This window comes from Typha latifolia, chromosome 4 (assembly GCF_019914945.1).
Source record: "Typha latifolia isolate L0001 chromosome 4, TyphaL0001v2, whole genome shotgun sequence".
Classification (NCBI taxonomy): domain Eukaryota; kingdom Viridiplantae; phylum Streptophyta; class Magnoliopsida; order Poales; family Typhaceae; genus Typha; species Typha latifolia.
In genome coordinates this window covers 5,435,206-5,456,960 of record NC_133089.1, presented here as the reverse complement: position 1 = coordinate 5,456,960, position 21,755 = coordinate 5,435,206, and the positions used below count along the sequence as shown (strand labels likewise).

Here is a 21,755-nt window from a genome sequence, read left to right as displayed (position 1 = left end):
TAAAACTGCATGCTTGTTCTCAAACTTCTTGTGTTCTCCTAAAACTCACGATGCAACCAAGCAGAAGTATGTATGTATGTATGTCAATAAAATACAATATAATTCAGCACGAGAGACTAATGGCAGCATCACAAAGAGAAATCTAGGAATCACTTGTGGTACAGTGCACCTAGGCACAATGATTTTGAATGCAAGGATTCAAAGCATTTATTAAAAGCAACATATATGAAGAGGCTTCAGAACATGGATGCCAATGGATAGAAAAGAAGAAAGGTACAACATCACCATTTACCGATCTAGAAAGTTTTTGCAAGGACGCATCCAAGAAAATACACATCAATCTTCCAAGGATTCTAGATTCTTTTATTTGTGCAAGCTAAACAGCATCATTTGAGGAGAAAGAAGGATGCTGCTATCCATTTAGAGCCATATGAGAAAATTGATGTTCTTTTATAAGGGGATAAAAACCCATCGTGGCTGAGGGAGTGAGAGTTCCTCTTCTTCTAAGGTCTAACAGTCTTGTCCAAAGTGAGACTTTTTTACAATGCGCAAGGATACCCTTAAAATTGAATTCGCCTCGAAACAAAGGTGTAGCTGCACTTTCACTAATAGAAGCAAGGAAGCATTATATATATGAACGTTAGGTACCTGCCTACAAAAGAAGAAAAGATTAGGTCAATTCATTATAAAACAAGTTTCATAAACTAGCATGTCAAATAAGTGAAAGAAACTATTTAAGAAAATTAAAACCAATAACATTGATGTTACCCTTTACTCCTTGAGGATGACATGGAAAAGAGAAGTATAAATCTACATTGAAGTAAGCAAATCTCTCATCTCTGCCATGGAAGGGATGGTCTCACTTGGGTATATTTTTGCTACCAGTTTGACAAAGCTTCCATACTTGTCTAAAAACTCTTTCTGCAGTAACCAAGATAAGAAACATGAATTAGTTTCTACAATGGCCAACATTCAGAACAATATTTTCAAAAATCTACTTCCTTTAATTGAGATATAGAAAGCATTCTCGCAGCCCCTCCAAATCACTTAAAGCCCACCGGACTTGGTCATGGAAGAAAGGATAAATGCATCCTGAAGCTATCTAAGAAAGCTCCTCCTAAATACCAATTAACCTCTTATTGCACAATTTTAACAAACTTTTAACTCCTATACATTCGAAGAATTACAGTTGCATATTGCTACATTCAGGTTGTTTAATTCTACTAACTAGTTTCCTATTAGAAGATGACATAACAAACCTTGCATTTATCCCATAAGGAGGGTAACAACTCTTCTGCAGTTAAATTTTTCTGCAATTTCTTATACATGGCATTGATGGTCTTGTCAAGCTGTCAGAGACGAAAGAAAAGAAATGATTACAGGTACACTAATGACATAAATGTGATGCTAATAATACGTAATAGTTCACTGATATACCCCTGATAAGCTAGATTTTAACATCTTCCGGAGGTCCATCTTAGACATTCCAATTTGGAAGGGAATCTGTATGTTCAAGCAGTAGACATCTTCAGCCACGCAGTATGCATGAGTAGAGCTTCACTTCAATTAATGTTCCAAGGAACCTAAACTGGATATAAAAATCTCCAAAACTAAAGAAACTATTTATTGCTGGAAACAAAGATTATCAAACATCTACATGTCCACAAATGGTATTGCATTATAAATCTAAGTTGTCAGAATAAAATAAAATAAAATAAAAAATTGGGGTTGAGAGAGGAGGGTGCACATGCTCTGCACATGCAGCCCCTCCCCTCTCCCTCTCCGGCACGCGACGAAGCGCAGATAAGGGTGGATTTCATCTAATTCGAATCAGATTAGATTTGATCATCTTCTAATCTATAAATTAAAACCCTAATCTCTTCTCTCTCTTTGCTTAACCATCTCAGTCCTCTTCTCTCTCTTCTTCCTCCCTTCTTTCGCTTCTTCCTCACTGTCGGAGTTGTCGCTGTGGGATTGACCCGCCGGAGCGCCGCCGGAGCCATCGGAGACCACCACGCGACTCGTTGGTAAGCCCTTTCCCATCCATAAAATTTAATTAAAGTTTAATAGGGTAAATCGAAAATACCTAAGTTGGGATTTCGGCTCCACCGGCAAATCTGGCCGGCCGACGGCTTTGGGTCGCAGTCGCTCCGTCTGGAAGCTTCTTGCCGTTGGCCTCGTGCCGTGGGCATTCACCATTGGAGCCCTTGTGGCTCCGGTCGCTGTCGGCCATGGGATCGATCGCTGTATGCGGTTTTTTCCCCACCTCGCGACGATGGCGGCACCGTATGGGTGTTGGGGAGCTGAGGGTGCGGCTGGCAAACCGTCGCCGCGGTGGTCGCCGACGCCTTTCTCTCTCTCTCTTTTCCTCTCTCTCTCTCTCTCTCTCTCTCTTCGGGTTGGAGAAGACAGACTCGGGCAACCCGAGTCTGGCTTTCTCCTATTAAGTGATTGGATTCGGGTCGGGTTGGATCCGAATCCAAGGAACCCGACCCGAACCAATTTAAATTGGATGGGCTGCAGCTAACCCGCAGCCCAATCCATTTTCTTTTAGTTGGGCCAAGGCCCAATTAACCTCATTTTGGAATGGGCCGGGCCAGCAGTAGCCCAGCCCAATCAAATGGGTAAATTTAAATCCATTTTTAGTTCTTTTGGTTTTTAAATTTTAAAAATACTGTTATTACTCAAATTAAAATTTTAATTATTATTTATTATTTAAGGTAGTGATTTTTAGTACGTGAGCTAGAGATTTGAGATTTCGGTTGTCTTGCGTAGACTCAGATGAGTGAGTTCACTCACATATTTATTTATTATATTTCGTATCTTTGTCAAACCATGTAAATTCTGTGTGCAAATTATTTATTTCACCCTTACGTGTAAAAATTTAATTGTTGAAATTTCTCTGTGTAAATTTATTTATTTTATCCGTACATGCGAAATTTTTAATTGTTATATTTTATGTGTGCATTTAATTATTATATTCAGTGCATCACCATACTTCGTGCAAATATTGAAATTTGTGAAAAGAAAAATGAGACTAGTATTGGTACGACTTAGAGAACAGTCCTGGTATAAATTGTTTGTGATTTTCCGTGATGACTCAAATCTATCTGGAAGTCCAGGGGAAAGTCCTAAATTAGATCATTGCGGTGACTTTTTTAGGTGACTCTGGCGGGGTTAGGGAACAGTCCTAAGATGAATGAGAAAATTTCCTAGGTGACTCTAACTTCTCTCAACGGTTAGAGAAAAAGATAGAGTGTGTTGATCACAGGGTAATACCCTCTGATGACCCTAACCGGATCAGATATGAAAAAAAGTCCCGAGCGTCATCTCGAGGTGACTTCTAGTTGATATGGATCCACAGGGTTTAGACCCATTGAGACACATGGTAGTATAAATATCAAAAGATGTTAATATATTGAAAACATGCAAGGTTACAAGTTGTGACATCTCTCTATTGTTATCAATGTTATTATTTAGAGAGCATGCCTATTACATATTGTTATGAATATTGTTGCTTTTAGTTTAATTTATTCAGCATTAATATGAATTAAAATTTATTTGGTTTTCGAGTGGATTCCACTCACTGAGCTATAGTTGTTGGCTCATGGGTTCTATTGTTTTTGTATTTGTTTATTTATTTCAAGTAATAGTCAGCGGGGCGACTGAGCGAGATGTACCCGGACTCCACCTCCACTTAGAATTCACCTATTTACCTTTCCGCTCTTTTTAATTTTATGCTTTAGATTAGAAGTTTTCTTCATTTAGTTTAGAGACTCAAAAACATTAACATTATTTTATCTCATTTTATTTATTTATTTTGCCATCGTACATGTAGAGAGTATTAATAAGGCTTCGTGCATCTCAAGCAGATTGAGATGCATGTCCGGTCATGATTCCTATTTTGGGTCGTGACATAAGTAGCTCAATTAGTTTCTAACTTTCTATCTTATTACTAGCACAGTATCATTATCACTGCTTCACGTGATAATTGAGACCTTAATTTGCTCTACTTCTAGTATGCTCCCAATTGTGGAAGGAAGTAAAGTAACACATGGAAGGATGAATACTGCCCTGAGAAGATCCCAGGGAAGGTCAATCATCATATTTCTAAGGCAAGAGGGGTAGGGTTTGAAGTCTTGAACACAAAATACAAGAATCCGAACATACTAAATTACTAATAGGACGTGAGCCCAATTCAATGATTTACTCACCTCCTCAGGCGTGATTGTGTACATTAGCTCCTCAATTCTCCGTGCAAACTGGAATAACTTTTCAAAGTGCTGCAAGAAATAAAACTGTAGATAAGAAAACAGCCTTGCATGCCTAGAAACATATACATAATTATAGGACATCTAGAAAATTTACACCATTGGACCATTGCTAATAGAACTAAAGCATTTATAAAAAGGATTACTCGCTTTGTTATTCTAGTGCAAAGGCATTCAGTGAAAGAAACCATACTAATTACATGTTCTATGATTGTTGTTGAGTGGGTATACATGTTCACTTTTTATGCATAAGTAAGACCCATAGAGACCAACAAAATGTCCCTCATTTCTACATCTTCCACATTCTATATCTTGATCATTTTCCTCTCTATATTATATTTATCTGCATATGTAAGGATCGCTTCATGGTTTCCAGTAACTAAGTTTCACTGAGTGGAGATCTCCAATAACTAAGATGTCCCCTCATAAGATGTGAATTTTAGATGCTCTACGTCACTATATAGGGTGCAGGCTATCGCCTAAGATGTGCAATCATAAGATCTGATTGAATAATTGGATGGCCTATAATTGGTTTTGGACCATTAAGTCCAATATGAAAAGATTAGTGAACTTTGCAGATTATGTCCAATATAAAAAGATTAGTGAACTGTGCAGTCCAACTAATATGTACATATGTATTCATGGATGCATGTAGATGTGCCTACCCACTTTTAAGGCTCCCATATGGTAATTTAATAATCAAGGGAACTTTTACATAATTTCCACTAAAAACTTTCAAAACCTTCATAATTACTACTACATTCTTCAAAATATCATGATTGCCACCGATCATTGTGCTCCTTCAAAACATAGTTAAAACATAATTAAAACAAAACTTAGATTATAAAAAAATCCATTTTGCCCTTAAATAAAATTGTATAAAATAGTATAAAAGCTATCCAACATCATTTACCTAATATCATAGTACAAGAAACAAGACAAAAATCGTTGATAAATATTTTATACAACATGAAAAGGGTATTTGAGTCATTTACATGTGTTTTATAACTTAAAAGATAATCTGGTAGATATATTCCTTTAAATCTAACCATAGGCAAATTCTAAAGGAGTTAAAAGATTTTAGAAGCAATTATAATATTTCAAAGAATATAATGGCAATTGATATTTTGAAAGTTTTTAGTGAAAATTATGTAAAAAAACCCCCCAAAATCAAGTAAATAGAAAAAATTATTTATTAGGATAAGATTTGATGGAGAGATAGATATAACACAAAAAGTACCTACAATGTAAATGACCATATTGATGTGGCGCAAGCAAGCTTGTTCGTAGGATTCACTAGCTTGATGGTAAAACTTGGCAAGTGTTGACACAACATTGGCTAAATCATAGAGACTGCAACAATGTAAACAATGTGCACCAATCCAGCTTGCATTAGGCTACTTTTTTTCAGATTAAATATATAATCTCAGTCAAACTGTAAAAAACAATAAAACATCAAAAAGACTGCATAAGGATAAAAAGTAAAAAGTCTATAATAACCAACTCACGTCCTAATGTCCTATTTATTTGTAAACACCATAGAAGATACTGCACTTAAATTTCTTATCACCTGTTCTGGAAAGCAGCGTAGTTCTCCAGAAGTACAATATCAGCATACTTTGGATCCAATTGTGCAATCCTCTCCAATGTTACAAACATTATGCTGACCTAAATTCAGTGTATCAAACTATTATTACCCCAGAGTAGTAACATAGAAAATTACTTTAGCCAGAGGTCAGCAAGAAATACGTGGTTAGATCTCATCTTAAAATTTTCCGAAATTGAAAAGGCCTGGTTTTCAAGCTGATATTAAGTTTCAACAAGATGTAGTAAACATAGTTTGTTCTTTCTTTCTAAGAAAAAGAAAGGAAAATTTTGATATGAAGTGTTGAGTGCTAAACTAGTAAACTGTGCAAAGCATACTCACAATCTTTGTATATGCCTGGTCAACCAAATCTCTGGAATGCCCTTGGATATATTGCTCCATACGTGTAGCAAGGGCAGCAAACCTATATAAAGAAAAGGGAACCAGATCTATCTTATAGAAATTTCAAATTAAGGATAACGCATAAATCAGGATTAAAATGTAACAAGGAGCATATAGATTATAGAGTCCTTAGTGAACTTTACACAACATATAAAAGGAGAATCTAGGTTTAAAGGTTCAGAATTACTGGTCCTCTTTGAGGAGCTCAACATTCCAAGGTTATTATAGTAATTATTGTGAAGAACTCCAGGTCCCTCTCATTTTCTTATTCCTTTTCTCTTCTTACTCGATTATCAACCAAATGAAATTACAGTACTAAGGGCACATGGATGATGGATATTCAGCGGTAGCCATACTCAAACACTTCACCCACCAAAAGAAAAAAAAAATTAACAGGAAGACATTTGAACACCTTGGAATATATGGTAGAACTCCCATCTGCCGCACATTGCGTTCATATTTTTCAATCTGATAACAAGCATCATCAACAAACTACAATAATAAGAAAAAAGAAAGTTCAGTGAGATGTTTGATATAATTTAATTTCCAAGTGAAGGGACCGGTGCTATATATGACTATACCCTGCTGAAAAGCATCGAGATTCTGGTCTCTAAGTCATCAAGCAACACATGCACAAATCCTGCAACATCAGCTTTCTGACCAGAAAGGTAGCGTTCTGTAACCCCATGCATCGATATGCAACACAAAGAATCAATCTTGCATGCCCAATCCATTATTGAATAGAAGTCCTCCTGAAATAGGAAGCAGTAAAATAAGCAAGTCTTGCCATCTTTTCCCCATAGGAATCTTTATGACAATCTATTATATAACTCTACTTCTTTATAAAGTGGCTTACAAGATGTAATATCATCACAATATGCATATATATGGTATTGCTTTAAGAGAGATCAGATTCATTTGTATTAAAATAGTTTGTGCGGAAGAAACATTTTACCTCTTCCTTTTAAAGGTGGATGAAAACAACTTTTAAGAATGCTTTAAAAAGTTAAAGGGTATCATACTTATATCATTAACAACAGGTTTTGGCATCTCAATAACAAAGCAGATGCTTTGGAATAGCTTAAAATTGAAGTCTATTCACTAAATAACGAAATAAACTATCTCAAATAAGTCAATTTTACACAGTTAAGGTCTACATGAAATTTTCTGTCATAAAGAATACCAAAGAGTCCTATAGAGGTTTCAAGTAACAAGGAAGGTGCTTGAACCAAAGGAAAAACCCAACAAAGGGTATCCAAACTGAAGTTTTAGATGTGTCTAACAGCTCTCAACCATAAATTTTTTCAGCTAAAATTTTCAGCTTTGTTTCTAAAATTCCATAGAAAATCTTCATGAAATGAGTATTCTCCATCCATGATATATTTACTTTAGCAACAAAATTATCTGAAGAGAAAAGATTAATATAATGGGAATACTTGACAGGCAAGCATAATAAAGTTGCAAACTTTCATAATTACCTCAATGTACAGATGTCATATCATGTGAAGATGCTTAATGACATAGATTGACACTAGAAGTATGAAATGTAGACCATAAATACTTTACCTGGATTCCGTCAAGCAACTCTTGAAGACATTCATTCAAAATTGCTAACTCACTTGTGTTATTACCTAGTTAAAGCAGTTAAAGAGTTCTCCATTAGTTCATGCATGCAATGTATATAAGAAAAGTGAACGGCAGAACACTGATACAATATCTGAGTTTGACATCATTCCAATACCTTCTGTATTGCTCTGAGTAGATCCAGTTGAATCATTGCCACTAGGTCCAGTTTTGGCACAGCCAGCAGTGTCAGGTTGAGCAAATGCAGAAATTTCAAAGCACATAAAATGTGCAAAAAAAGAGCTCTACAAAAGAGCATTAAGTTCAGAGATGTAATCTACTCATTTATAGGCTTAGCATAGGATGCAACACACAAATAGATGAAACAACCTCATCTACAAGAAGAGGAATAAAGACAGTGAGCATCTTCGAGTATGCTTCAGAAGCCAAAGAAGTATCTGCATTGTTTGACGTCTGACTTGAACCTGGAGGACCTTCAAGCCAAACAGTAGAAATCCTTGACACTTTTGTAGTAGCACGAAGTTCATTAGCAAACTCACGGGCCTATGGAACAGAAACCAATTATTGTCACCTACTATGATGGAAAAGCACATTCATCTTTTATGCTTCTCTATTATTGTCATCTGATTCAAGAACCAACTTGTTAAGAGAATGGAGAGAATGACCTCTCGACGAACTAGCAGGTTGAGAGAATGACAGTAAGCTTTCCTCAATGGACCCAGACAGTTTCTGTCAAGACTCTGAGAGATGTTGTGATAGGTGAGAATGGAAAAGGCTAAGAACTTAATAGTTATACTCACACATAAAAATTCTAGATAGAAGTATTAACCTTTATGTGCTGAAGAAGTCGTGCATAGATCCTGCATTTGTACCTTAGATCTGCATGATCAGGTCGCTTTAACTGTCCTCGCTGCATGGATTCAGAGATAAAATCTCAACTTTGATTTAAGGCCAAACAAATGATGAAGCAATGGAATTACCTGAGAAAAATAATTCTTGTCGCTTATCATAAAATCAACCAAACTAGGAAAGTAATTCCTTAGAAATTCTGATGCTCGCCGAACAAATGTACACTTCAACAGTACAAATTCTGCCCGTTTTTCCTTAACCTGTACAGATTGAGTTAATAAATTCATCTCAATTACAGGTGCAAAGTAAATGTAACCAAAGGTAAATGCAGCAAGCTGCAACCTTGCTAACAGGAATATTGCAATGAATGGGTCATTTACCATTTTATAAAGTGATTCTCAAATTGAGAACATAATAACTGATTTATTCTACAGTTGTAGATTAAACTTTTGTGAATGGAGATAGGAGACCTCAAAGTAAAAGACAAACTTGAATGGCAAAGGACTGAAGGAGTTTACTTCTAGTTCTCATGCACATTTATCCTTGACATAATCCAGACATCAGACCTATGATTATAAGATTTAACCTGCCTATTTAATTTATCTCATATGAAAATAAATATTTAATTTTCATGTCAGTGATGAGAAATTGTTAACTTAAATTAGAAGAAATACATACAGCTCTTAATTTTGCATAGCATGGATCCAAATTTGGCACTTCAAGATTTCTTATAGCACTGGTTAACCACTCACAAGCTTCAATGTTCTTAAGCATATTTGTTTCATCGAATGAACCTCCAGTGAGACCTGATTCATACTGTCATTCATCACATGGTACCAACAATCCCAGCATTAGAAAAACCGTCTGAACCGAGATGCATTATAAGAAGCAATGACATTTTTGTTTCTGGAGGACAAACCTCTGAAGGGATCTGTAAGCGCTCAAGTAATTTATCGAGTTCTTGAATAAGCACTTTGTTACTAACAGACTGCAACTCCAACTTATTGTTACGAGACTCTATCTGCAACGCAACCAGGAAATACATGCTCCACAATGATATAAAAGAGACAGAAACTTTGACAGACATGGAACTAAATATCTTACCAGTTACTTGAAAATTTGCTTGCAACAAAGACAAGAGGCAGAAGGGAAATGTGGTGTGCAGAGAAAAGAACTAGCACTTTAATAGAATTGTGAAGTGGAACTAGAACTATTCACATTGATTCGTGAGAGCTAGGTTCCCTTTTTTCCATTGCCTTCTGAAGAATTTGTATGAAATGGCGTAAGCGCCCTATATAGAAAAGATTAAAACCATTGTCCTCTAACTGGTTAAGCTTTTAGAGAAAATTGTGAGACCTTTCTCATCTTCATTTGCACAAGGAAGGACTGCATGCATGATTTTCTATGTACAGGTATATAAGAAAGAGAGGAGGTATAGAGTGTAAAGGAAAATGAATAATGGGAAAAGAGGAATAGAGAGACCACATGGCATAAAGTTTTCCTTTACTAACTCATTCAATGTTTCTTAGTGCACTTGCTAGACATTTCTGATTCTTTTGGATAGTCTGTCAGGATTCTAAAATAATGTCAGCTTCTCATGAGCACAATATGTTACTATAATTAATTTTGTACTCCCAGAATTTCCTGAAGCACATATGAATATACAATAGTCTTCTTATTTAGTTGCTTTCTCATTTTCTCCATCAAAGACAGGTCAGGAAACGAGGTCAGGTTTAATGCTTTCATTATCCCCAAATCCCACTCTATCATAAATATTTAACAGAATCACATTTCAAGTAACATTCTGGGGTAATGTTGTTTTATAGATAAAAGTAAATGAGAATTGGATGGATCAACTTATAACAAAGATATGAGTCATGTGACTTAAGATGTGAGTCATGTGACTTTTTCTTAAAGTATTGAGATTATCAAGTAACATACTGATTCAATATCTTCTCTCATATGCCTGAGCTTGACATTAAAGATACCTAGCCATTCATCTATATCTTCCACACATATACTAGCTGCTTCGAGAACTTGCAATACCTGCATGATTTGAAATTTTCAACAATTACAAGTAAGAAACTACCATTGGGTCTTCAGACTTCAGACTGTCGTAAAATAAATTTAATAATCTTAGACAGATTTACTAGAAGTCTAGAACACCAAGTATAATTGACAAATGCACATTAACTATGTGGAAGGAAGTTGATACGAGCACTTTTGTCTGCCTTGGAGTTAAGTTGGGAGCTGAAGTAACAACAGTGGGAATTTGGTAAGGTTTTACTAATTGCACTTGTGCTAGAAAGTTATAGGCAGTAACTTCTGATAAAAGTACCTTCCGAGACCTGCATATCCACTAAATTGCTAAGTAGACTCTCTAGCAGGCTCATTTGGAGAATGGAACATGCTGTCCAGAAATAATTTCCTTTAGACCTTAAATCCTATGGATTACAGTCTTTCTTCTCATTTATCAAAAGAAGAAAATCACAAAAGTAAAATAGCATCTGAGAAATGCAAGAGCATAATGATAGCAAAAAAAAAATTACTCTATCTTTAGGATAGGCACTTCATTTCTTAGCCATCATTGCTATGAAGGCTGCACTCTCAAGATGCTAGATTTTCCTAATCCCTCTCAAGAACAGCCATGTAAAACTTGGATGAAGGTAGCCAAAGCCATGTCAATCAGAAAATAAATCATCATGGTTTTTCAATAATTGTTAGAAAAAGACTAAAAGGGACCTCCTCTATTATAGGTTCACTTTCCAGAAGGGAATGGACATTTGCTGCTTCCAGAGCAAGAAGTTCCCGCTTCAATCTTTCAGAAAATGCCTCCGCTTCACCGATGCCTATGACGTACCTGCACCAATACATCAAGGTCATCAATCTGAATTTATCAAAAAAACTAGGCACATTAAGGCTTCATTGACAACATAAAACAACAGTAATAGAACTATTAATAAGTAGAATTAGTACAACAGTTGATTTGGATTTATCAAGAATAGTAATATCATAATTTGAAATGAGGAAAAGATGATCACGAAGATATAGATTATAGAGTATCGATATTAAATTACTCGTATCATAGAAACAGAAAGCACAATACTGCAAGTCCTAATGACCCTCATAATCAAAATCATGAGAAAGACTAATAAAAGATGGGTAACAATTCGCAATATCCAAGTCCAACATGTCTTGGATAGTAAAGTACTTCGTGCTCCCCTCATAGTTTATCTATTTATTCTGAATCTTATTATCGCTATACATATTGATGCTATGCATAAATAGGCATACATACATACTTTATCATGATGTCTCAATCATCTGTATATGAACAAGCATTGCAAATGGTGTGGTATTTGCTCAGATTATCTAAGTGTACTTGTTGTGAACTAACTCAAAGCTGGTTGGTCTTGTCGAGTCATGTACTCACTTGGTGGGTTAGTCTAGTTGAGTTGAGTCTAATCTAGGTTTGTTTAGAGGGCAAGTCACTTAAAATGGGTAGCCACTATAAATGAGGTATGGTGAGCACCCCAAAGGGAAATCAAGGAACACTTACCCTAATTTTCTTCTCTCTCTCTTAGTCCATCCATAGCTAGCGACGCTCTTACCCAGACCACCACCAGCTGAATCCCTCTTCTTCTACTCGCATTAGCTACCTCCATTGCAACCTATAACCCATTGCACTCCACCTTCCACTGCAACTCACCATCAACAACCAAATCACCTCCACCTCCAGTAGCAACCCACTACCAACTCACCAGCAGTCCATAACACTTCATCTCCTCAGTCGAGCCCACCATTTCCCTTCCATCATAGCCTCTACCAGCTCACCACTCTCCATCAATCGAGCTCACTATTACAGTCCCCACCGTCGTGCACATTTGTGAACCAGCAGAAAGCTGTTTGGTGTGGTAGAGTTATGGTTGGGTTAGTCGGGTCATAAACTCACTTGATGAGTTGGTTTAGTTGGTTGAGTATAGTACAGCGTTACGTGGAGGGCAAGTCACCTAAAATTGGGTAGCGATAGATAAATGAGGTGTGATACGCACCCCAAGTCATGAAGAAAAACTACCCTAACTTTCTTACTCACGCTCCCCAAAAAATCACCTCACAGTAGTTGACGACACATCCTTTGAGGTGACCTTAGTTGCTGTCCTTACCCTAGCTCCTCTACTCTCCCTCCTCCCCTCATCTCAGATGCTCCCCTTTACCACCCCATCAAGCTAATACCGTAGCCTATCTCCCTCCAAATCCCCCCCCACCACTCTCTAATCGAACCCTGTTCAACCTCAAGCCCCGACCTGCGGTCATCTTCCTCATTTCAACCCTCACCATATCCCACCTCAACTCGGCCTCACCGAGCGCAGAGCTCACCGCACTAGCTCATAACAGCCTCGACCACCACAATGGTATCAGAGTCACTCCCTCCTCTACCATGACCACCACACAAGCAATGGTGAGTAGGAGAGCCGCTGCTGAGGCGCCAGCGGACGGGGAGCTCCTGACCACCTCCATCGCAACTATGACAATGGAGGCCTAGGCCTTCTCAAGTGTGCCGAGCACACCGCAAGCGGGAGGAACTCCACCACCTGAATTGCTCGTGTCTCTTCTTCTGCAAAAGCTGCTGGACCTGCAAGAGAGAAATCTCAGGAGGAGATGAGAGGTCTAAGAGCTGATTTAAGAGCCTTGGTGCTCGGCCGAGCCCACCATTTCCCTTCTATCACAGCCTCCACCAGCTCACCACTCTCCATCAACCGAGCTCACTATTCTAGTCCCCACTGCCGCGCACATTAGTACCTTTCTAATCTATAGTACTTTTTGCATAGGGCTTCAATCACACCTTGTTCCAAAGATTAAATTACCCCGTCATGCTAGCCAAGTGTGTGATAACATTCCTTACAGCGCAGTCATCAGCTAATTGTGCACATAGATATGGAAAACTGAGAAAAGAGCTAGTACCCAATGGACATAAGGCTTAAACATGTATTGTTCAACACAGTCTAGATTACCCCATCACACTAGCCACAAGAGAGAGAGTATACGAGAGAAAATTTACAGAACTTTCAGAAAGATGCAAAGCTTGAAAAGAACGTCAGATCCATTTTATTAGTTGCAAAAGCAGAGGATTTTCAGCAGACTGAAAGTTAACAAGTATTTCGTAGAGAGAATAAATTTCTGAAAAATTGCAGTATTTAGGTAACATACGTCCCAAGAAGGGCCTCCATGTCCTCTTCTTCAGCTTGTGAAACAAGGTCTCTTTCAACATTAACTTGTGAATCATTTTCTGCCATAACAGATGTTTCAGGTCCATGTGTGGTGCTCACTTGATTACTTTTTGCAGGGGTGTTTTCCTGAAATAGACTTAACATGGATTATATTGACAGTAAGATACTTATACATAACTAAGATATTTGATGATCAGAGAACCATGAATTTGGAAGATATCTGAATGTTCAGTATTGCTTAGTTATGTACATGAACATTAACACTATATAGACAAATAGAGAATGAAGTAATTAACAGATTAACACAAGACAAGTAATCACCACTTTACTATATCTTGTACATGATGGACCATCATCATCAAGACATCAAATATGAGATTGTCTAGGATAAATCAGAATTGAAAAGCTTCATTCAGCAACAGCATAACATGACTTAAAGTCTTATCTATCAGGACAGGATAATTCCACAAAAATGACCCAGTATGGAAGGGGTAAAAAGGCCTTTAAGATAATAACAAATTTCACAAGGACTTTTCTAAAGAAACATGTCTAGGGCCAATAGGTGATAGGTAAAGCTAAAATTTCAAATCTGACTACGGGTAGGTTACAAGGATGAACCTAAGGCATCATATCTCATATAATTCCTTATAGTAAACTTAATACTCTCAAATTTCATGAATTGAATGCCCTCCATTACAACATATAATTTATATTCCTCGAGCTTGTTACTTTAGTAAAAATAGAGTTCAAACTCAGTAATATACTCACAGACTTTCTTAATGCATGAAGTGTGCTTGATTTCCTCTTATTTCATCTCAAGTTCCCTAATAATGACCATAAGTGGCAGACTTAGAAGCAACTGGAACTTGATATAAATATAACAAGAGATCCAATGATCAAACAACAGCATACCACTAGTAATCAAGAATAGCATGTGCAAGAAAGCCGCAACATGTCTTATTCTAATTAGGACGTCATCAGAAAATTATTTGTTTATCCTCGTGATACTTTGTCCTAAGGTGATTGGGCTAAGATAATTTAGTAATTCACTCACCTCAAAAAGCATGCAAGATGATAAATCAAGTTCATCTTGGCGTTAAAAGGTACTGATCAGGTTTGTAAGGTTAAGCCATGCCGTCATTTTGTGTTCTAGGCATTATTTCCTATATAAAGGTCCCAAGTTTCTCAAGTTAATCTGTTAGATAACTCTATTTAAATGTTAGTTCACTATGATCTCCGCACAGCTGTTTCCACATGGAACTTCAACTCTGACTTTTTTGCTAGGATATGAATAACATATAATAAGAAACTAAGAGGTGCATCTCGAATAAGGGTTGCTGAGTGCTGACCCTTTGCAACCGTAACTCATTGTAAGTACTAAATAATAATTGTGGGCAAGTGCAAGAAAGGCCAAAGAAGTCTGTTTAAATGTACCTTTGCCCAAAGAGCCATCTCGACAACATCTATACCAACAACTTTAGGGATACTGCCCAATATCTCCTTACACATGTTTAAAATGCACAAAAGCAGCCGGTTCCTTCAAGGGACGAGAACAAATGAAACCAGCAATTGAACTTTGCTAGAAATTACTAATGTGAATGCATGTTGATGACCTTTCCATATTCACTATTATCACCTGTCATCTTTATTGCGCATCGTCCATTGAGGAGGGGCTACACTTTGGCTTCTAAGGTTATCAAATCCCTAAATGAAACAAAACAAGATAGAAAACACACGAGGTAAATAAACAAAATCTATATAGAAAAATAAAGCAATTCTATTTCTCTTTTAATGAAGAACCAGAACTACATGTCTTCACAAAAAGAAAACCAAGAGTTCTATAATGGAAGAGACTAGTATATACCAGCATAAATGTACACCCACTGGGATCATTTTGGATAACCTCCACTTTGGAAAGATGCTTCAGCTTATAAATTTTTGCTGGCTGTACATGCAACAAAAGGCATTAGTACAAAACAATATCGTGTTCTTAACTATTTTTAGTACATTCTAATTATACTCAAAGATAACAGGTTGAAAAAACTTTTCATGAAGATGACGAAATTTTAAGCATGTTAAAACCCACAAGGAAACAATTATGTTTTCCTCCTTTGCACGTGTAGCCGTGGAAGATCTCATAATTTCCTATAAGAATTGTACGTGATGAAACTTCACTGGTTGATTGTGTATCAAAGTCTAGATACATTAGATAAAATCAATATTTGCTTGATCATATTATTATGATGATAGCACTTAATTACCTCCAGAACTCCTCCACTAGAATATTTCAGAACTCGAAGGAAAGCTTTAGTCCTTGGACCTTTTGATTTAGCTGCATGAATAAAGTTCCGTTACCGTGCGTGCCACGTACAGAACTTTCAAAGAAATTTTTCTACATTTCAGAAGCTTCTGAAGTGAACAAATCAATCGAACGGAGAGTACTCTGCATTCTAAGATATCAAGAAACGAGATGCACATTTATAAAAATTCTCGTTGAAAAAACGAGACTTCCCAATCTAAATATATAGTTCTTTAATGAATCATCGAAGTAAGAAATGCGTCGTTATGTAAAGCGTTGTGCAGTCATTCGGTGCGCATCTGGAACTAGAGAAAAGGAGAAACTGTCGTTTCATCAACAAACGAGATTGAAAGCCCTTAAGAACAATTCCATGAACGCCCGACAACCAAAGAGGCATCCTTTATACGCTAGATGAGAAAAGCGAGGGGCATGCAGGAGAAGGGAGAAAAAGAAGAGGGAGAGGGAGCGTACTGGTGAGGGCGAGGACCCTGGGTTTGGCCATCTGGCGTCCAAGTTTCCCGGCCTTGCCCCAAATGCCGCGGCTCTTGGCGACACGGATGCAAAGCGCCACCTTCTGCTTCCCGCCCCCGCCATCGATGGCCGCCTCGCACGCCCGCTTCAGCTCGAGGTCGTCCGCGCTCGATCTCGCCATAACACTGCGCCAAGCGAGCGAGAGAAAAAACGGGAGAAGAACAATAAGATGACGGAGATTGGGATTGGAAGAGATAGGAAAGACTCCTCCGCCATTCTTGCGCTTCACTATCGGAAGAAGAGATGAGATGCAATGGCGGAGCCACGTTCAAAGACTGCAAAATTGTAGGCAGAATGGTAGGAAAATTGTATAATTCTGCAATTCGGCCGCTTGACCCCTGCTTAATCTCTCGTTAGCTCTAATACTCGAGCCTCGAGGAATAGCAAACGTGGGTGGGCTTCTTCACAAAAATGATAGTTCCATCAAATAAAAAATTATAGTGAAATATTTTGAATAAATTTCCTATTAATAAAGCTACTGAAATTCCTCTAGTATACCCTTTTTCAATTAATTTTCTTAAAAAATTAGAAAACTCGATAAGGAGGTAGGATACAATCTAATTCATCCCTCTCTAGTTCTATAAATAAATAGATTAATCTCAATTCTTATGTGTAATAATAAGTGTTCGTGTTACTACATAATGTTTGAGCATCTAATTTGATTTTTGTAAAATGATAAATTACTTGATAGATCATTACTTCATATTTTGTGTTCGTTTATTTCTTCAACCTCAATAGATATAGCTATTAAATTAAAAGTTTTGATATAACCTCAAATAATAAAACTGTCATGCAAAGATTTTAAAGTATAAGGACTCATTGTCCACAATTATGAATCAATATTAATAATTGAAATTTTCTTATAGTTTTTGTGCTCTTTTTATATTTTTTTTTTCCCGCATGTTTCGATGCTTTCATGATTGCCCTCCTCATCGGATATAACATTAGACAAAGAACTCTGAACCTATATACATCTATTTGTAAATTAAGAAGCCAAAAGGTGATTGGTCTTGAAATTTTTGTTGTATTGCTCTGAGACGAGTCAGGCACCATGTTAAACATCAATATGACCATCTGAGCCCATGACTCTACATAAGTTAATATCTCACATCAATACGATCATCTGAGCCCACGACTCCACATCATCACATCACCGTACGAAAACTCATAAGTCGTGGCTCATGGATGCTCTTACCCAGTATCATTAGACTAAAATCTTAGGCGTGAGCTCTATTATGTAATAATATAAATATCTCTCGCCCTTAATCCTAATTGGAGAGATGTCAAATACTGTCGAGACGTAGAGGTTATTCCCTTGATGGTTGTGCTCGTGTGCTAATGGCATAATAAAGTAAACATGACTAGCAAAATAATAATCATTAAGAAGAGTTATCATATCTAAGCATGCTGATGAATGTACATAACAATTAAAATAATAGAAGTTACATCAGGCACCATGTTAAACAAACATATATCACTATGGTAAAAAAATTAGCATGTCATCGCATCACATCAAGCAATAATAATAAGGGTTGATAAACCACTTGCTTGAATTCCTAAAATCCTTAGCGATAAGTAGTGCCACTTTAATCATAGTTAGCGTGAGCTGATCCTAGGGGGCTATATGACAAAATAACTAGGTCAGCACCTATATTAGATGTTTAAAAGGGTAATATAAGATAAAACAAATAATAATACAAAATGAGAAAAAATGAGGAAAGAAAATGCCACAAAGGCGTGTTTTCCCCTAATAAAAAATCGATCTAGAGTCATGCCCAGCCCAATAACCAAAGGCTCGGCCTGGTTCCGGGCTAGGCCAAAGCCAACCCGTAACTAGCACCCTTGGGCTAGGCGAAGGCCAACCCGTAACCAGCACCCTCGGGCTAGACCAATCTAGACTAGCTAGGACACTACACTAGTGGGGAGGGGCTCTTCCCCCTCCCTGCTAGACACCATCCCCACGAGGGAAGGCCTTGCCGACGGCCGACTAACGCCGGACTGCCACAGACGGAATGGGAAAGAGGAAGGATACCACGCTTGGTGGTCAAAATAGTCTTTTATATAATAAATCGTATTTTAATCGTGGTTACTTATATAATAAGTTCGACCCAACCAGCTATTAGATTCGGATTGGATCAGATACAGATAAAAAAAATTCTATAAATCCGGATATGGATACAGATAGTCTTTAAGTAATCTTTTAGGAAAAATTCAGAAAAATTCGGTATGAACTTAAAATACAGGAAGCCTTAATAAATAAAATTTTGAAATCCACACTATAAAAGAATTCAATATAAACTACCAAATCTAAATCAATAATTAATAAAGCTCCATTAGGAAATCCAAATTTGACGACTAATGCCTTCCCAAATAAAATAAAACTAAGCTAACAGATAGTGTCGAAATGGAAATAGAAACATCCAATGCAAGTAAAAGTAAAAGTAAAAATTAAATCCCAAGTAAAGTTAGAGTTCCAATGCACCATGCTATCTTTGTTGTCCAACATCTGGAATGTTGGGGGTGTTTTATGAGCTAATAATTTTAGTTCAACGAGTGAATTCACTCGAAAGCCAATATAATTCATAATACTAAAGCATGGATTTAAAATTTCAAATCTAAGCAATTCATAAAAATAGATAAAATTAAGTATCTCATAACCATAATGGCAAGGCATAAGTACCAATAATGTGAATGATAAACTGATAAATATGCTTAAAATTTTATTATCCGAAACTCCTCAATATCAAATATCAAGTAAGAGAATTTTATATAATTGTTCCCGAACACTTTCAAATATCATCATTGCCATTATATTCCTAAAAGTATCATAATTGCCACTAAAATCTTTTGACTTTTCAAAATTATCATTATGATTAATTTTTAATATAACATTCATAGCATATTATTATTAAAGTTAATAAACACATATAATAACTAAAATATTCTAGTTTTTTAAAATTTAGAATGTAAAATATTTATCAATAATTTTTGTCTTACATAAAATAAAAGATACTTCATTGTACTATAATATTAGGTATAATATTTGATTAAGTTTTAAACTATTTTTAATAATTTATATAAAAGTAAAATAATCTTTATCATATCTAAGTTGTGTTTTAATCATGATCACGTAGAGTTAACTAACTCAATGTCACTTTTGAAACGACACAATGAATTTAGTGGCAATTATAATATTTTGAGATGTAGTAGCAATTATAATATTTAAAAAAAAATCAGTAGCAATTATGTGAAAATATTATCAAATAAATTTATATTTCTCATTTTGAGTTTGAGTCTGTGTATCTATATCAATTATAAATTACCTCGAGATAACATTCGAATTTATCTAGTATAATTATAATTGCTTGGGATAAGGAAGGATGACTAATTACCAGACTCAACTTGGATAGAGTTACTAATTTATACAAGTGATCATTACTCAACTACAAGGAATCATATTACAACAATTAACAAACATATGAAATCATCAAGAAAGGCATGCAAACAAAAGGAAGAATAAATTGGCTAGCTGTAGCTCTTGTCTCCCAACTGTGATCGATGGAAAGAATAACCACTCAAATATTGGTCACTGTTCCATTCAATCCTCTCTCACTCTATGCATATGAATCAGACCAAGTCCTCTCCAAGCTCTTCTCCTTCCGATACCTTATCTCCAGCGACACCTGCTTCTCCATCCTGAGGTGTTCACGAAATTTCTCTATAAAGAGATCCGCCCTTCTATCGATATCATACCCCGACGCCGTCGACGCATCACTCGACGTCCTTGTCATCGATATCGAGCTACTAGTCCTCGACACCACCGTCGACGATGTCCTCGATGTTGAAAGCGAAGAGCCCACTTCATAGTAATACTCCGCGCCGTCGCCGGTGCAATCAAAAAGGCTCAGTTGCCTCTTAAAGCTAAGCCGAGGACGCATGGGGGATGATCCTGCTATAGAAGTGATCACCCATCTAGTAGTATCACTCAATGATAGCAAAAACCTCACCTTTTGAACTGCCTCTCTAAGGCGACTCATGACCGCAGAGCTCTCAGATGCCATGAAAGAGAAAATTAAGTCTCAGGAAGGGACAAAAAATAGTATTGCAGATGAACTAGATGGTGAGCATTGATAACTTATATAGAAGGAGAGAAGTAAAGAGCTCTAGTTGGTAGCGACGAGAAGCTACACGGTTTTAGGAAGTTGCCAGCCAATTTAAGGACGGAGGCGTGGTAGATGAATTCCATCCAAGATGCTTGCAACTAGTGGAAATATATATAGACCAAGTCGACTGCTTTCATCTACTATTCTAATCGAAATATCCAATAAGGTTTAGGCTGGACTTCTCCAATTGTTAGTGAATGGTTAATAATATTTTAGTCTTCTACTAGAAATGATATTTTAGTCACGTATATGTGTGGACTTTATTTTATTTTTCTTTTTCTTCAAGAGTCTGAAAACTAGACATTAGATAAAACATTAATCTAGCCCCACCAATCTTTAACCAATATACTAAGTTGTCCAAGCTAAACTTTTGCACCACTAAATTACTACTTCAAGCTAAATACTATTGAACTACCATTCTAAGTGCCGCAGAATTGCTCTTCCAAATCAATATACCAATGAGCTATTGAACTAAGTCAAGTCGCTAAGTCGAGCCAACCCAGTAACAATCAAATAATCCGCAATAATGAATTTGCTTAGTGTTGGAATCAAACCTTGCAAGAGTGCATGATACTCTCCCAACTTCCTAAAGTTAGTGGTGGATATACTTCGTTTGTCAATGCTGTTAAGAGAGGCATATGTTTTTTAACAATAATATTATTATTTGAAGGAAGTTACAATTTAATAACTCTTTTCAAGATAAGTGAGAGCGCTGCTGAGATTAGAACTTAGAGATATCTCATGCTACATGGATTCCTTCAACAATTTAAGCATTATCCCATTGTCTTAGCTTAATTTTAACTTATCATTATGTATTTTAAACTTAATTTTTTAACCTCCTAT

At 36.6% G+C, this 21,755-nt stretch overlaps 2 protein-coding genes across 13 annotated transcripts; both read right to left on the bottom strand.

Moving 5' to 3' along the window:
• Positions 1–124: 124 nt before the first annotated feature.
• Positions 125–17,156, bottom strand: LOC140787641 (exocyst complex component SEC3A-like). Of its 12 annotated transcripts, none has more exons than XM_073136672.1 (26): positions 16,690–17,156; positions 16,181–16,251; positions 15,784–15,864; positions 15,556–15,623; positions 15,354–15,456; positions 13,900–14,045; positions 11,434–11,551; positions 10,633–10,737; positions 9,611–9,712; positions 9,370–9,507; positions 8,823–8,951; positions 8,672–8,752; positions 8,508–8,582; positions 8,212–8,385; positions 8,000–8,126; positions 7,825–7,889; positions 6,840–7,010; positions 6,671–6,750; positions 6,199–6,280; positions 5,842–5,939; positions 5,516–5,624; positions 4,215–4,283; positions 1,438–1,503; positions 1,260–1,349; positions 769–921; positions 125–652 (listed from the first exon to the last, which is right to left on the bottom strand). In XM_073136672.1, exons 1-25 carry the CDS (start codon positions 16,868–16,870, stop codon positions 811–813), a joined length of 2,640 nt encoding a protein of 879 aa, XP_072992773.1. In that variant the 5' UTR covers positions 16,871–17,156; the 3' UTR covers positions 125–652; positions 769–810. The 12 variants fall into 12 exon arrangements, 8 of the variants coding, with proteins under 8 accessions (XP_072992773.1, XP_072992774.1, XP_072992775.1 ...); XM_073136673.1 differs by having other exon boundaries at positions 125–648; XM_073136674.1 differs by lacking the exon at positions 10,633–10,737.
• A 3,207-nt stretch (positions 17,157–20,363) lies between these two features.
• On the bottom strand, positions 20,364–20,810 carry LOC140787754 (uncharacterized). Its single transcript, XM_073136848.1, has one exon. It carries the CDS (start codon positions 20,808–20,810, stop codon positions 20,364–20,366), a length of 447 nt encoding a protein of 148 aa, XP_072992949.1.
• Between the last annotated feature and the right edge of the window lie 945 nt (positions 20,811–21,755).

Coding starts and splice junctions, on each gene's coding strand:
- LOC140787641 (XM_073136672.1), bottom strand. CDS start 16,870: ATGGCGAGATCGAGCGCGGACGACCTCGAGCTGAAGCGGGCGTGCGAG. Junction 15,865..16,180: donor CTAGTGGAGGAGTTCTGGAG/GTAATTAAGTGC, acceptor TTGCATGTACAG/CCAGCAAAAATTTATAAGCT. Junction 8,386..8,507: donor ACCTGCTAGTTCGTCGAGAG/GTCATTCTCTCC, acceptor TCTGTTCCATAG/GCCCGTGAGTTTGCTAATGA.
- LOC140787754 (XM_073136848.1), bottom strand. CDS start 20,810: ATGGCATCTGAGAGCTCTGCGGTCATGAGTCGCCTTAGAGAGGCAGTT.